This window comes from Helianthus annuus, chromosome 5 (genome assembly GCF_002127325.2).
Source record: "Helianthus annuus cultivar XRQ/B chromosome 5, HanXRQr2.0-SUNRISE, whole genome shotgun sequence".
Lineage (NCBI taxonomy): Eukaryota > Viridiplantae > Streptophyta > Magnoliopsida > Asterales > Asteraceae > Helianthus > Helianthus annuus.
In genome coordinates, this window is record NC_035437.2 from 162,366,737 (window position 1) to 162,382,648 (window position 15,912).

At 40.2% G+C, this 15,912-nt stretch overlaps 1 protein-coding gene across 1 annotated transcript; it reads right to left on the reverse strand.

Annotated features, from left to right (window-relative positions):
* Nucleotides 1-3,014: 3,014 nt before the first annotated feature.
* Nucleotides 3,015-11,885, reverse strand: LOC110941572. The gene is made up of 2 exons (XM_022183213.2): nucleotides 11,314-11,885; nucleotides 3,015-3,814 (listed from the first exon to the last, which is right to left on the reverse strand). The coding sequence occupies exons 1-2, from the start codon at nucleotides 11,628-11,630 to the stop codon at nucleotides 3,091-3,093; spliced, it is 1,041 nt and encodes a 346-aa protein (XP_022038905.1). The 5' UTR covers nucleotides 11,631-11,885; the 3' UTR covers nucleotides 3,015-3,090.
* Between the last annotated feature and the right edge of the window lie 4,027 nt (nucleotides 11,886-15,912).

A 15,912-nucleotide genomic window follows, 5' to 3' on the forward strand; every position in this document is an offset into this window, starting at 1 on the left:
GTTTTTGCCTATTTGTTCAGCAAATTCCTTGTCTACCAAGCGTTGGTAGGTTGCTCATGCGTTCTTTAAACCAAAGGGCATTTTTTGGTAACAAAAAATTCCTTTGTCAGTATGAAACGCTGTCTTTTCCTCATCTTCTTTCTTCATTTGGATATGATGGTACCCCTTGTAAGCATCAAAAAAGCACTTGAAATGGAAACCCGCAAGTGAGTCAACTTTGAGATCAATCTCTGGTAAGGGGTAACAGTCCTTTGGACATGCTTTATTCAGATCCTTAAAATCGATGCACATCCTCCAGGACCTATCTGGCTTTCGCAACATTACCGGGTTTGCTATCCACGAGTGGTACTTCACTTCTGGGAGTATTCCTGCTTGCACCAACCCTTCAACCTCTTGGCAGGCTGCTAAGCTTCTGTCTGGTGCCAGGCTTCGTTTTTGCTGGACAACAGGCTTCACATCATGAGGGATTTTAAGTTCATGTTCAGCGATGTCATAGGGGATGCCTGTCATATCTTCAGGACACAATGCAAAGATGTCCATGTTGTGTAGAAGTAGCTTGCTGAGATAAGAGAAGGTTTCTTCGTTATGGTTGGTATTTACCCTTATCCTTTGTTGAGGATATTTTGGGTTAATGACCCACCCTTGTTCATCTTCTAAGCTTTTTCCAGAACCTTCCCCTTCAACCAAAAGAGCTTCTTGTGTTGGTTGGAGGGTTGCTATTCCTCTTTCAGTAGGGAACTTGACGGTGCTTTGACCAATTGACACTGCCATTCCAAACATGCTTTGCCCTGGCCTCCCTATGATAACATCATAACTGGATGGAATGTTAATCACAATGAAGGTGAGAGGCTGGGTTCTCTCCATTTTACCTTCTCTGAAACAAACGTTGAGGGTTAGTTGACCCAAGGGTTTGATTGGAATGTCGGCGATACCTTTGATGGATGATTCAGAAGGTTGAAGCCTTGAACGCTCATCAGCAGTGAAGCCTTGAACGCCCCAGTATCAATGTAGGCTTTATTTGTTTTGAGCGTTCCAAGCATGGCTTCCACCACCAAAGGATTTGATGACAAATCTCCTTCAGGTGGTGGGAAGCAGACACACTGTCGTTCCCAAGCGTGGCTTCTTGTGTTGAACCTTCCCATCGAAATCCACCATGCTTATTTCTTTACTTTTGCCTTCGGCCATCTTATCTCGTACCCCTTTTACCAAATGGGCTAATTCCCCAGATTTAACAGCCTCTTCGATTCTCCTTTTAAGCTGAAAGCAATCATTCGTGTGATGGCCTTTTTCCTCGTGAAACTCACAGTATTGAGTGGAGTTTTCATTCCTCTTACTTTTGGGCAAAGGTCTGGGAGGTCGGAAGCTGTGCTTGACTTCCTCAGTATTGAGCTGTTGCTTCGCCAACTCGGTGCCCGTTTCCTTTGTTCCTTGATATCAACTGCTTCCTCCCCTCGTATATGAGCCTTGGCCCTTTCAAGGGCTTCTTCAAGAGTCTTGGGTAGGCTCTTGTTAAAGTCTCTTGTGAGGTACTTGGAGGTGATGGCGTTCATAAATCCTGCCACCCTCATTTTTTCGTCAGCACCCACGTAGGTGAGACCTTCTTTTTTGTACCTTTCAATGAATTCTTTCGTCGTCCCTTTGTTTGATTTGGAAGATAACCGTTGCGTCTTTGACATATCTCCTTTGTTGTGAAAAATTGGCCAGGAAACCTTTACTCAGGTCTTCAAAGGTCCGAATGCTTTTGTCGGGTAGGTCATTGAACCATATCCTGGCGGACCCTACGAGTGTTTGCATAACCGGCGATACCGGGCTGGCAGTAGGTGCCAAGGTATCCCCAGGGGTGGAGAACGGAGTAGATACAACCGGCGATAACGGGCTGGCAGTAGGTGCCAAGGTACGAGATACCTGGTTTACTTCTCGGGGGGATTCACTTTCTGACATGGTTGAGATGGAGCTACACTACTGGTCTTCTTGGAAAGTAAGCGGCGTAGCCCCACGGTGGGCGCCAACTTGTTGCTACAACAAATACAAGACCAAAGATAACGGGCAGATTAGTTAGATAAAAGGCTTCAAGGGTTTCTGTTTGCCTAACGAAGGTCCTGGGGTCCTCCCACGTTTGCAACACGTGAGTTGGATCACCTTGTTGTTGTTCACTTTTGGTCCTGGATTGAAGGTGATTCAATCCAGAATGTTGATGTAAGTGAAGCTGTAGTATTTGAAGTGAAGAAGAGAACAAGCATGAAGCAAGTTCTCGAGAGAGAACGAGAAGATCAGAGATTAAGAGTAATCTTCACTGATCTGGAATGTGCATATTGAAGACAAGGTCTGCCCTTTATAGGGAAGGCATATGCTATCAAAGGAAACCTTTGACTGATGATCCAAGGTTGCAGTGGGGGACTTGCCCGTTTGGGGGTTAAAGGCTTCGGAGCTGCGGGTAAAATAATGTCTCCCTTGCACATGTCTCTTTTGCAGCTGAGGGAGAGTTTTACAAGTTACTAGTGATGTGGGAGAGTTTTACAAGTTACTAGTGATGTGACTGATCACTGCACTCGTTCCTTTTGCTTTTCACCACAGCTGCTTGGTTTTGAACCCCTTTTACCTTTTAACCTTTCAAGCTGTTTTGTGCTTTGGTCCATTTATTGAGATTTGGGTTACCCCCGTCATCAGGTAGCAGTTTGATGTTTCATCACCTTACAATCCAGTTTATAGTCATATAATTCTACTAGAACAGTAAATAGAACAATTGCTGGAGTCTTGGATCTCTGATTGCAAGATAGAACAAATTAAAGAGAGAGATTCCACACAAAAAGGGATCCGTAATGCATGGGCCTCGTGTCGGTTCGGGCTTGAGCCAGCCGGGTCCGGTTAGCCCTTCTACTAATGCCTACTTAAAAATTCAACCATTCTTTAACAATGGACAACAAAAAAGTAAAATCAAATAGCCATCAGTAAAGATCTCTAATTCAAGTTTATCTCACAATCAACTAGAAATAAAAAAAAAAAAAAAGGGGCAACTGATTATAAATCAATCAGAATAATCTAAGAATCCTCACTAGCACCTCTAATGTTAAACGAGAATAAATAAAAAAGTTAAAAATAATAATGGAAAACAGGAATCCTACACATCGGACAATGTTTCTTCTCATCCAACCATTTTCTGATGCATTCCTCATGGTAACTATGTTTGCATGCTAGTGTTCCGATCGTATGATCGGCTTGGTATTTATCGCGACAAATTACACAAATCTCTCCATCTTCGTCGTCTTTAGCTAATCTCCTTACCTTCACAGCGTCTTCTGTAGCCTTTGGTAAGCCTTTACGAAGAAAGTTGTCACACCACAATACAAACCTTGCCACCTTCAAAGATGATTGATGAGTCTTTTCATCCTCAACATAATTCAACACTTGATCACTTTCGTTATAAGACAAGTATCTAGAAGTGACAACGGACCCGTTATTCGATGTGAAAATCAGGCGAAATTTTTGATAAGGGAGGCCATCATCAAACGGCACGGTTTCATTGCAACGCTTGAACTGCACTATTTCATGACTTCCATCTGGAGGGAGTGGTGTGATGTCAAGTAATGTATCCACCCGATCGCTTGATCCTACGATTATGAAGGTCCTTGTTCTTCGCACTATAATACCGTATGAAGAAGGCACTATAATACCGTATGAAGAAGACTTGGATGTAACCAGCGAGGGCTTCGACATTGTGTAGACGTGGTGATTTCGTAAGTGATAGGGTTCCTTCGATTTATAAGATGAACAGCCTTGGCGGTTACGACTATCCCTTATTCGATAATCCCTATCCCTTATAACATGAAAAAGTATATATTGATTATAGATATATCTTAATTATTAATTATTGAAAGTTTAATATTTTATTGGTCAAAACTTGACGGTATAAGTTCAGTTTGTAATGTAATGTAATATACTTCTTAAGTTGCTTGGGCTTTTTTTACACTCCTCAGTCTCGACTTGTAGCTTGATCCATAGTGTTCACATGTTGCATCTTTTGTGGCTCATGGGCTAGGTGTACTTGAGTCAACATAGTTTACTTCTACCATAAAGTTGTTAGACTCGCCCCCTTGCTCCTTGTTAACAACCACTTAGGTAGTGTTCGTTTCATGGATTGTGATGGAATTGAAATGATAATTCGCATAGAAATTGAAAATTGATTTGTAATTTAGGTGTGTTTGTTTTGTAAAATGGAATGAAATTAGAATGTAGATTACCATCCTTATGTTGTTGTTCAATTCCAATTCATTTTCTTGTTGAAACCAACAAAATAAGGAGTGAAATCAACATTACAATTCCCTTAAGATTACATTCCATTCTGTGAAACGAACACTACCTTAAAATGTAACTTGCCAAAAACACTTTGAACAAATTACTTTATGTATGAGTTGGGGATGGGCTCCCCCCCCCCCCAAATACCTGCATTGGTACCAATTTTAGGTATTCGGTACATGTATCGGTACCCAGTTTTATTGATTTTTGGTATTTGGTACTTTCGATATTGGTATGAGTACGGATACGAGTAGAATCGGGTACCGGAACTGATTTATATAGACCTTTATAAGTTTTTTTATATTATGTTTTATTTCGTAATATGGTATTTGTATTAGAGGGGACGGGGCGGTTGTTTCTTCAACGCGTGATGAGAAACATAACGCGTGGAACTTGATAAAATCCCACCGCCGGTCGTTTCTTCAACGCGTTATATCATAACGAAATCCATTTTCCGTTATTTCCTTCACGCGTTATGATTTTGGTTTGTGAGGGTATTTGTTGGTTGGGGGGAAATTGTTGGGTGTGGTGGTGAGTGATGACCACCCCTAGTAAAAATGGTTGTGAGTGATGGAAAAATGGTCAATGACATGGCAAAACTTGATTGGTGCTTGTGAGTGATAAATTCTATCACTAGTGAACCACCCCTAGTCCTCTTACTCATGTTTATTTTACCTATATGGTAACTTGGTATTCGTACCATATTAGTACTGATGTCAACCCAAATCAACTTATTCGTAGGTTGAGTCAAAATAAGCAACTTAGAAAAGGGTCAAAATAGGTTAGGCAGCTAACATTCTATGTTTATTTATGTATCACTAGTTTAAATACCTGTGTATTACACCGGTTACTCAAAGTAAATTATATAATATTTAACAGTATTGATATATATATTGAAATGAAAGAAACATTTCGTTACCTATATAAATATTAAATTATATAATATTTAACCGTGGCCATGTGACCTTTTGCATAGTATCTTAACAATATTTTCATGTTATGAAAATTTAATCTGACACAACCAACGTATAAACAACAATTAAAAATATAATCGTGTCTGCTCGTTGCTTGTTTCTTCTTTGTTATTATTTATGTAGTTGTGTGTTTAAATGTATAATTATTAATATATTAATTTTAATTGTAGTCTTGTATTAGTTTCATTGTGTTTTACAAGTATTAATTTATTATTTTTGTATTAATTTTAATTTTATTCATGTATTTTTTTTCTATTTTGATGTTTTTTTAATTTAAAATTAAAGTTTGTATGTTTTTGTGTTTAATTGTTTAATTTAGTTTTTATTAAAAAAAAAACAAAGATTTTGTGATGTTATGGGGATGGAGGGTAGAAATAAGCTGACGCCTGACGGTGATTCTATGGTATCAGAGTAATTAAGGGTAGAAACAAGGTGGCGGTGTAAGATTGGTGAGTTTTAGGGTACCCGAAAGAAATGCTTCCACCTCCATAAATTATTTTCTTATAAAAGTCAATCCACTTTTTTCCACGTAAAACCAACATATTTTCTTTTTTGTCTCGTAAAAGTCACTTAACTTTTTTACACATAAAAAACATCCTTTTTTCCCTTATAAAAGTCCCTTAACAACTTTTTGGTTCTGTTTGTTTTTTGGCCAGAAGTACTTCTGGCCACTTATGTCTGCGCGACGCAGACGCGCGCAGACGTTTGATGTCTGCAACTTGTTTGTTTTCTCGCAGACGTTTCATTAAAAAAGGTCTGCGAGACCTCTTCTTGGAGCAGACATGGACCCAAGTCTTCTCCTCGCAGACGTTTACCCCTTCTTGGCACCACCTGCACCTCCGACACCACTGCTCCGCCACCACCTCCACTCCGCCACCACCTCCACCTCCGACACCACTGCTCCGCCACCACCTCCACCTCCGACACCCCTGCTCCGACACCATCATCACCACCTCCACCTCCGACACCCCTGCTCCGCCACCACCTCCACCACCTCCACCTCCACCTCCGAAACCCCCACCTCCGCCGACACCCATCGACCTCCACCTCCGAAACCCTAAATCGATGGCAAACAAAACACCCCAAATCGATCAGAAACAAAACCCCCAAATCGTCATCGATCTGTTACATCATCATCATCGATCTGTTACATCATCATCATCATCATCGATCTGCATCATCATCATCATCATCATCATCATCGATCTGTGGTGTAGTGGTGACGGTGGTGGCTGTGGTGTAATGGTGACGGTGGTGGCGTTGGTGAAGTGGTGGCGGTGGTGAAGTGGTGGTCGCTGGAGAAGTGGAGGTGTGAAGGCGGAGGTGGTGACGGTGGTGGTGATGATGGCGGTGGTGAAGTGGTGGCGGTGGTGATGATGGCGGTGGTGCAGATTGTAGAGAGAGAGTAGAGAGAGAGTAGAGAGAGATACTATGTGTTGTGTGTGTGTTTTAAACCTAGAAGAGGTTTTATATAAAAAAAACAAACCCTCTTCTCCTTGCAGACTGCAGACATTTGGTCCACCTCTTCTCCTGCAGATGCTTGCAGATGTGTCCGCAGACTGCAGACCTTTTTCTACAGAAAAAACAAACAGCACCTTTGTAAATAAAAATTCTAAAATACTTTCTACTCTTTTATCATATAAGGGTGTAAGGGGTGGTCACCTCACGAGAAGAGAAAAATTTTCCACCCACCCAATCATCTACTGTCATGTCAACTCCCTTCTATAAGTCCTTTTTTGTCAAAATCATAAGGGGTGGTCACCTCTTTGGGTAGAGGTAAACTATTTTTTTTTCTTTTTTTATAAATTAGCATTAATAAATAAATATCTTTTAACAAATAAAACACATTTTTAACAAAATAAAAGTACAATAAATTAAAAAAAAAGATTACATTAAATTAAAAATAAATAATATTACTACTCTTTGTCGGATTCCACCAATAGGTGGGGTAAATTACTACTGTCGGAGCAGACATGGACCCAAGTCTTCTCCTCGCAGACGTTTACCTCTTCTTGGCACCACCTGCACCTCCGACACCACTGCTCCGCCACCACCTCCACTCCGCCACCACCTCCACCTCCGACACCACTGCTCCGCCACCACCTCCACCTCCGACACCACTGCTCCGCCACCACCTCCACCTCCGACACCCCTGCTCCGACACCATCATCACCACCTCCACCTCCGACACCCCTGCTCCGCCACCACCTCCACCACCTCCACCTCCGAAACCCCCACCTCCGCCGACACCCATCGACCTCCACCTCTGAAACCCTAAATCGATGGCAAACAAAACACCCCAAATCGATCAGAAACAAAACCCCCAAATCGTCATCGATCTGTTACATCATCATCATCGATCTGTTACATCATCATCATCATCATCATCGATCTGCATCATCATCATCATCGATCTGTGGTGTAGTGGTGACGGTGGTGGTTGTGGTGTAGTGGTGACGGTGGTGGCGTTGGTGAAGTGGTGGTGGTAGTGACGGTGGTGAAGTGGTGGCGGTGGTGAAGTGGTGGTCGCTGGAGAAGTGGAGGTGTGAAGGCGGAGGTGGTGACGGTGGTGGTGGTGGTGATGATGGCGGTGGTGAAGTGGTGGCGATGGTGGTGAAGTGGTGGCGGTGGTGATGATGGCGGTGGTGCAGATTGTAGAGAGAGAGTAGAGAGAGAGAGTAGAGAGAGATACTGTGTGTTGTGTGTGTGTTTTAAACCTAGAAGAGGTTTTATATAAAAAAAAGCAAACCATATTCTCCTTGCAGACTGCAGACATTTGGTCCACCTCTTCTCCTGCAGATGCTTGCAGATGTGGTCCGCAGACTGCAGACCTTTTTCTACAGAAAAAACAAACAGCACCTTTGTAAATAAAAATTCTAAAATACTTTATACTCTTTTATCATATAAGGGTGTAAGGGGTGGTCACCTCACGAGAAGAGAAAAATTTTCCACCCACCCAATCATCTACTGTCATGTCAACTCCCTTCTATAAGTCCTCTTTTGTCAAAATCATAAGGGGTGATCACCTCTTTGGGTAGAGGTAAACTATTTTTTTCTTTTTTTATAAATTAGCATTAATAACTAAATATCTTTTAACAAATAAAACACATTTTTAACAAAATAAAAGTACAATAAATTAAAAAAAAAAGGATTACACTAAATTAAAAATAAATAAAATTACTACTCTTTGTCGGATTCCACCAATAGGTGGGGTAAATTACTACTGTCGGATGAAGCTAACTCGTCGTTACTGCTATCGTGTGGAAAAAACAATGGTATTTCATCCGCCATTTTAGATAATAGGAGTAGAGATTAGTTTTTGGAGAAAGAAGAATTTGATATGAATTGTTTGAGATAAATAGTGACTTGGTATGAATTGTTCGGTTTATATAGTGTAAAACTATGAATTAAATTAAAATTATTATTATTATTATTTTATTTTTATTTTTTTTATAAAAGCCAACGGTCACAAACGTTCAAAAAGGCATTCCCAATGTTCAAATAATCAAGCGGTGATTAATCCCCGATTTCACTCAACCACCCGTGGTAAAAACCATTGGCGGCAATTTTCCCCGCACGGTAAAAGGGTTCACCGTTACTTTTACTGTACCCACCCCTTACACCCTAAGACTTTGGGGTGTGGGCCGTTAGTTGGGGCGGGAGATGCCAAGCAACGCCGACTCTGTCACACCGGGCCAGCGTTGCCCCGCTAGCGTGGGCCGGGGGGAGGTGAGGTGGTTGGCTTAGATTGGGTGGGGAGAGATGACCGTTTGGGCTAGCTGTTGCCCAACGACTACTTTATTAAAAAAAATTATTTCTTTTTTAAACATTATAAATACTCACCCATTTTTTACATTTTTTTTACCACTTCTCTACTTCACCTTCTTCTATCTCTCTATTTTTTTTTTTTTATAAATTCAACCCACTAAATCATCTACAATGCATCCGTTTAACCGAAACCTCGACCCAACCAACTCCTTTGGTTATCGAGAGAACCCGAACTCTAGCCCACCACAAAACCGTCAACCACCAAACCTGACCCAAATACCCCTTACACGCGGCCATCAACACGGTTTACTATACTCACGGTGTCCCGATCTAGCCGGTTTCGCGTCGTATAGAGGAAACCGTGTATTCACGAACTTTCCATACGACGATTCATCCATTCCAAATAACCTTTCCCAACCCGATTCCGTACCCGAAGCACAACCGCAAGACGTTGGTGGTTCGTCATCCAAACCGGCAAAAAAAAGAAGTCACAAAAAAAACAGATGAAGAGAAAGCATTAGCGGCCCTTCAAAAAACACAAACTAAGTGGACGGCTCAAGAAGAAACTACTTTGACAAGATGTTATATCGACGAATCGGAAAATCCGATTAATGGTATTTTTATATAACAATATTATTGTTTTTAGTTTTATTATAATTTTTTATAATGCCTAAATTTTTTATTGGAATAAGGAATTCATGTCATCGCAAAGATTTTTAGGATTTCATAAAGAAAGCATTTCATACGCAAATGAACAGCACGGAGGTTTATCGTGAAAACGATAGCCTCTCGTCCTAGTGGAGTGACATAAATACACATGTCACCGCGTTCATTGGTTGTTTACATAAGGCGAAGAACTCGCCAATGGGATTTCATAAAGAAAGCATTTCATACACAAATGAACAGCACGGAGGTTTATCGTGAAAATGATAGCCTCTCGTCCAAGTGTAGTGACATAAATACACATGTCACAGCGTTCAAAGATTGTTTACATAAGGCGAAGAACTCGCCAAGGAGTGGTGAAACCGAGGCCGACTTTATCAAGAATGCCATGGTATCATACAGAGATAACAAGAAGCACGAGCTCAAGTACATGCATTGTTGGAATGTATGTAGGTACGCTTCTAAATAGGCGAGAGTCCCTACTGCTAGCGAATCAACCTCATCCAAAACGGCAAGAACACCCTCGTCCCAAGCTCAATCTGATGCTCGTGATCAAGAGATTGATCTTAATTTGGATGATTTTGATGATTCTCCTTCCCGCTCACCTGGTAGAGACACTTAAAAAAAGCGGGTTCAAAGAGGTAGATCGGGTTCGGCATTGGGTTCGGCCCTAGTTCGGCTTCGGGTAAAGGGTTATACACCGACTAGTTGGATGAAATTGGGACGAAAATTGACACATTCAATTTCATCCAACAACAAAAGATGGAGGTGAAGAAAAATATCCAAGCGACTCGCGACAAGAAGGCATCTCAAAAAGAAAAACTTGCAGAGATGACGTTTCTTGTCATGAACGTCGATCACCTTACCGGAGCAGAATTGACAATGACGCTGGAAATGAAAAAAGAGATCTTGCAAAAATATAACATAGATAAAGCATGAAGTTTTTGTTATAAACCAGAGATTTTAGGCCCAACCCATTACTTATGGGCTTTAGGGTTTCCAGCTATGTTTATCTATATATTGTAATGTTGAATAGAATGAAATTGTGAATTCAGTTTATCTCTATTTTCTCTTTGGTTTTTATCACGTTATGAGCACTTTGACTCTCCACTGGGATTTCTGGCAATCTTCAACAAGACAGATTCAACAAGAATTTATGGTTCATTGCATCCTGGTACACACCGTCATATTCTTCTTATTTTTATTACAGTATACATATATGTATCAGGATTCTTTTTAGACGAAGAATTCTTTTTCTGCACTTTAGAACTAAAATTTAGGGTTTTTCCTTATCACCATAACCAACTGTTGTAACAGACAAGACCGAACGATACAACGAATCAATCAAATCCAACCGCTCAACCGAATACAACACCAAAGTACCAATTCCAATGCTTAACAAACTTTCTGCCTTATCCTCATCCTCCCTTTGGCATAATCATAAATGTAATCAATAGGCGAGAGTTTTAATCTATTTGTGTTATGTATTCCTATTCCATACTGTTGCACAACACTGTTATTATTATTATGATATCCAATCAATCCGGTGGTCACTGCCGCCCCAAGCAACCGAACAAAACACATTAAACAACCCATAATACATAAAATTTCTGACCTGAAAACTTTTCTCCGGCGATTGTCCTCAACCTCCAATCGTTTCTGTGGTGGTTCTTCAAGCGAAGTGTCAAACATTTTAATCACTACCACATCGGAGAGAGCATGAGCAGCATCAGCAGTGCTACCGGAAAGATAACCGGTCAACACTTTTCCGGTGGACAAACCAAGCCAGAAAATCTTGTCGCTTTCTTCACTGGTTTGATCATGGTGAGAATGACCGACATGCCACCGCTTCGAGATCTGAAAATTAGGGTTTTTATAGTAACCGAATGATGATCGATCATCGAATAACTGAGGAATCAAATGGAGTATCATCGAAGGTTTCAAGATGGTTTTGCATATTCACCTGCAAACCCCACTATAGAAAAGATAACTGTTGGGTCACTTGGGTGATTTAACATGTACCATATGAAAAAAAAAAAAAAAAAAATTGGTTAACATGTGGAATAAAAGAGGGTTGGGTAGAGCATGATGAATTGAGAGATCATATATTTTTCTAATCCTCCTCTGACACACAATATTAAAGCTGTGTGGTAGGTCTACAACAAAGTCGTATTGATTGAAGAGTAAATTTAAAAGCTTTGAACACATTTTCTTTATATTTACACTTAATAAATAAATCTAGATTTTGACCTTGTAAAGAAAATAGTTTCTAAATCTAATTCAATGCGAACATAATAGTTGTGGTGTATTATCATATTAATAAATTTCATTAAAAATCATTAAAGAAATAAAACAATACAAGATGGCAATCAAACTTCACCTCAAGATAAAGCGAAAGCTATGATATTCCTCCGCCATCATCTTCACGAAGATCTAAAATGGGAATATCTAACTGTTGGGGACCCCCTTGAATTATGGACAAACATCAAAGAACGTTTTGACCACCAGAAGTTGGTCTTAGTGTCTTACTCCCCAAAGCCCGCTATAAATGGATTCATTTACGACTACAGGATTTAAAGACGGTCAGTGAGTATAATTTTGCCTTGTTCCGCATTACCTCTGAGTTAAAATTATGTGGTGAGAAAATTACTCATGAAGACATGCTTGAAAAAAAAACTTTCTCAATGTTCCATGCCTCAAATATGCTCCTGTCGCAGCAATACAGGGAACGTCAATTTACCAAATATTCTGAATTGATATCATGTCTTCTGGTCGCGGAGCAAAACAACAAGCTCCTACTGCAAAACCATCAATCGCGACCCGCCGGTGCAAGCCCATTCCCTGAAGCGAATGTGGGCATGTGGCCAGTTATCAAAGCGGACGGGGTAGAGGTAGAGGCCGCGGCCCCAGCAGAGGTCGTGGTCATGGTCGAGGACAGGAATATACATGGCATCGAGAGTCTCAGAACACTAATATATATATATATATATATATATATATATATAATAAAATAAAAATAAAAAAATAGTGTTGGTGAATCGAGTCGACATAATACGGGGCGACCTTCGAAAGGGAAAAGTAGCGGGAACCAAAGCAACATTTATTATAAATGTGGGATGTTAAATCATTGGTCCCGTACATGTCACACCCCTAAACACCTCATTGAGGCATATCAATGCATTTGTTATAAACTCTTGCAATGTTTCATTTTACTTCTTTGAATTAACTTTTGTTTATTTTTATTTTTGTTTCCTGAAGAAATATGTATAATAGCTCCAGTAGAGCTATTGTTGGTGATGAATGTCTGGTAGATAGCGGTAGTACTAACACTATTCTCAAAGATATGAAAATTTTATCTGAGTTGTCTCCGGCAGAGACACCGATTAGTACTATAGCTGGTGTCAGTAACCTTATAGAAGGCTCCGGCAGAGCACACATAACATTATCTTCGGGTACCCAATTAACTATTGATAATGCATTATATTCTAGTAAACCCAGAAGAAATTTACTCAGCTTTAAAGATATTCGAAAAAACGGTTACCACCTAAAAACAAAATCTGAAAATAATATTGAATATCTTCAAATTACTTCAAACAAAAATGGCAAAGAAACAATTGTTGAACAATTAGAAGCCTTATCTCTGGGTTATATTGTACTAATATCAATCCTATCGAATCATACATGGTGAGTAACCAAAAGTTGTTAGATAAAGATACATTCAATATATGGCATGACCGTCTAGGTCACCCTGGTAGCATAATGATGAGACGAATAATCAAAAGTGCAACCGGGCACCCTCTCAAAAACTTAAAAGTTTTGCTACCACAAGACTTATCATGTGCAGCATGCTCTCTGGGCAAACTTATAACTCGGCCCTCACAAACTAAATTGATACATGAAACCCCATCATTTTTAGAAAGAATCCAAGGGGATATTTGTGGGCCTATTCATCCTCCGTGTGGACCATTCCTCTATTTCTTGGTCTTAATAGACGCATCCTCAAGGTGGTCCCATGTGAGCCTTTTAGCTACTCGAAATGTAGCATTTGCCCGACTTTTAGCTCAAATCATACAATTCAGAGCCAATTTCCCCGACAATCAAATTAGAAACATCCGAATGGATAATGCGGGAGAGTTCACATCTCAAGCGTTTAATGACTATTGTATGTCAATCGGGATCAATGTTGAACATTCAGTACCTCATGTTCACACACAAAGCGGTTTAGCTGAATCTTTGATTAAACGATTACAAATAATCGCTAGACCACTTTTAATGAGATGTAAACTATCATCTTCTGCATGGGGCCATGCTATTTTGCATGCCGCTGCACTGATTAGATTGAGACCAACTGCTGATCATGAATACTCCCCATTGCAACTGGTCTCCGGACGAGAACCAAGTTTGTCCGACCTTAGAATTTTTGGTTGTGCGGTATATGTACCAATACCGCCACCACAACGCACTACAATGGGACCCCAAAGAAGACTGGGTATCTATAATGGTTTTAACTACCAGTCCATAATTAAATATTTAGAACCAATGACGAGAGACATGTTTACAGCATGTGATGCTGACTGTCATTTTGATGAAACAATGTTCCCAGTCTTAGGGGGAGATAAGGACAAAGAAAGACTGGTAACACAAGAAATAACGTGGAATGCATCATCGCTATCAAATATCGACCCCCGAAGTGGTCAATGTGAATATGAAGTCTAAAAGATCATACATTTGCAAAGAATAGCGAATGAATTACCAGATGCATTCACAGACACGAATAGAGTGACAAAGTCACATGTACCAGCATCAAATGCACCTGCTCGAATTGAAGTAATCCCAGAAGCGATTACTATACAACAAAAGTGTGGGAGACCAATCGGTTCCAAAGACAAACCCACGGAAACGAAAAGAGCAAAGTAACGCAGTTGGTGAAAACTCACAAAAGATTATAAGTGAAACCCCGGTAGAGGTAAATGTCCCAGAAGAGACAACTATGAATCCAGAGGAAAATGAAGTTTCAGAAGAAACACCGGTACCGAACGAAAATGAGATCTCTATTAATTATGTACAAGATAGTACAATGTGGAACCGGAATAAAACACGTGTTGATGATATATTCGCATATGCTATAGCAACGGATGTAATCAATGAAAATGATTACGTACCAAAAACTTTAGAAGAGTGCATGCACAGAAATGATTGGCCAAGATGGCAAGAAGCCATAAATGCCGAACTAAATTCGCTCGAAAAGAGACATGTTTTCGGACCTGTAGTCCGAACGCCCATAGACGTCAAACCAGTAGGTTATAAATGGGTGTTTGCAATAAAGAGAAATGAAAAGAATGAGATTGTACAATATAAGGCTCGACTTGTAGCACAAGGGTTTTCCCAAATCTCAGGAGTTGATTATGAGGAAACGTATTCCCCTGTAGTGGATGCGATAACCCTTAGGTTCCTAATCGGCCTCACAATCTCTGAAGGACTTCATATGAGACTAATGGATGTTGTCACCGCATACTTATACGGGACACTTGAAAATGACATCTACATGAAAATCCCTAAAGGATTAAAATTGCCTGAAGCATTAAATCAACACCTCGAGATATGTGTTCTATAAAGCTCCAGAGATCTTTATATGGTCTCAAACAATCTGGTCGTATGTGGTACAATCGACTTAGTGAATATCTCGTAAAAGAAGGATACAAGTCTGATGTAATCAGTCCATGTGTCTTTATAAAAAGATCAGTCTCAAATTTCACTATAATAGCAGTCTATGTTGATGATATCAACATCATCGGATCTCCTGAAGAGATAGAGAAAGCTGCTCAGTTGTTAAAGAAGGAATTTGAAATGAAAGATCTTGGTATGACGAAATTATGCATCGGACTACAATTTGAGTATCTGTGCAATGGCACATTTGTCCATCATTCAAACTACATCCAGAAGATGTTAATACATTTTAATATGGATAAAGCACATCTGTTTAGCGTACCTATGGTTGTCCGACCGCTAGATCCACACAAGGATCCTTATCGCCCTCAAGAAGAAGGCGAAGAAGTACTTGGTCCAGAAGTACCGTACTTTAGCGTGATCGGTGCCCTTATGTATCTCGCAAATAACACAAGACCTGACATTGCATTTGCAGTACATGTACTAGCGAGATATAGTTCGAATCCAACACGTAGACACTGGAATGGTGTAAAACATATACTCCGGT

What these genes read in the sequence shown, in the direction of transcription:
- LOC110941572 (XM_022183213.2), bottom strand. Translation starts at nt 11,630, where the DNA reads ATGATACTCCATTTGATTCCTCAGTTATTCGATGATCGATCATCATTC. An exon ending in CGCCGGAGAAAAGTTTTCAG is followed by an intron (nt 3,815 to 11,313) that starts GTCAGAAATTTT and finishes TCATGTTATAAG; the next exon opens with GGATAGGGATTATCGAATAA.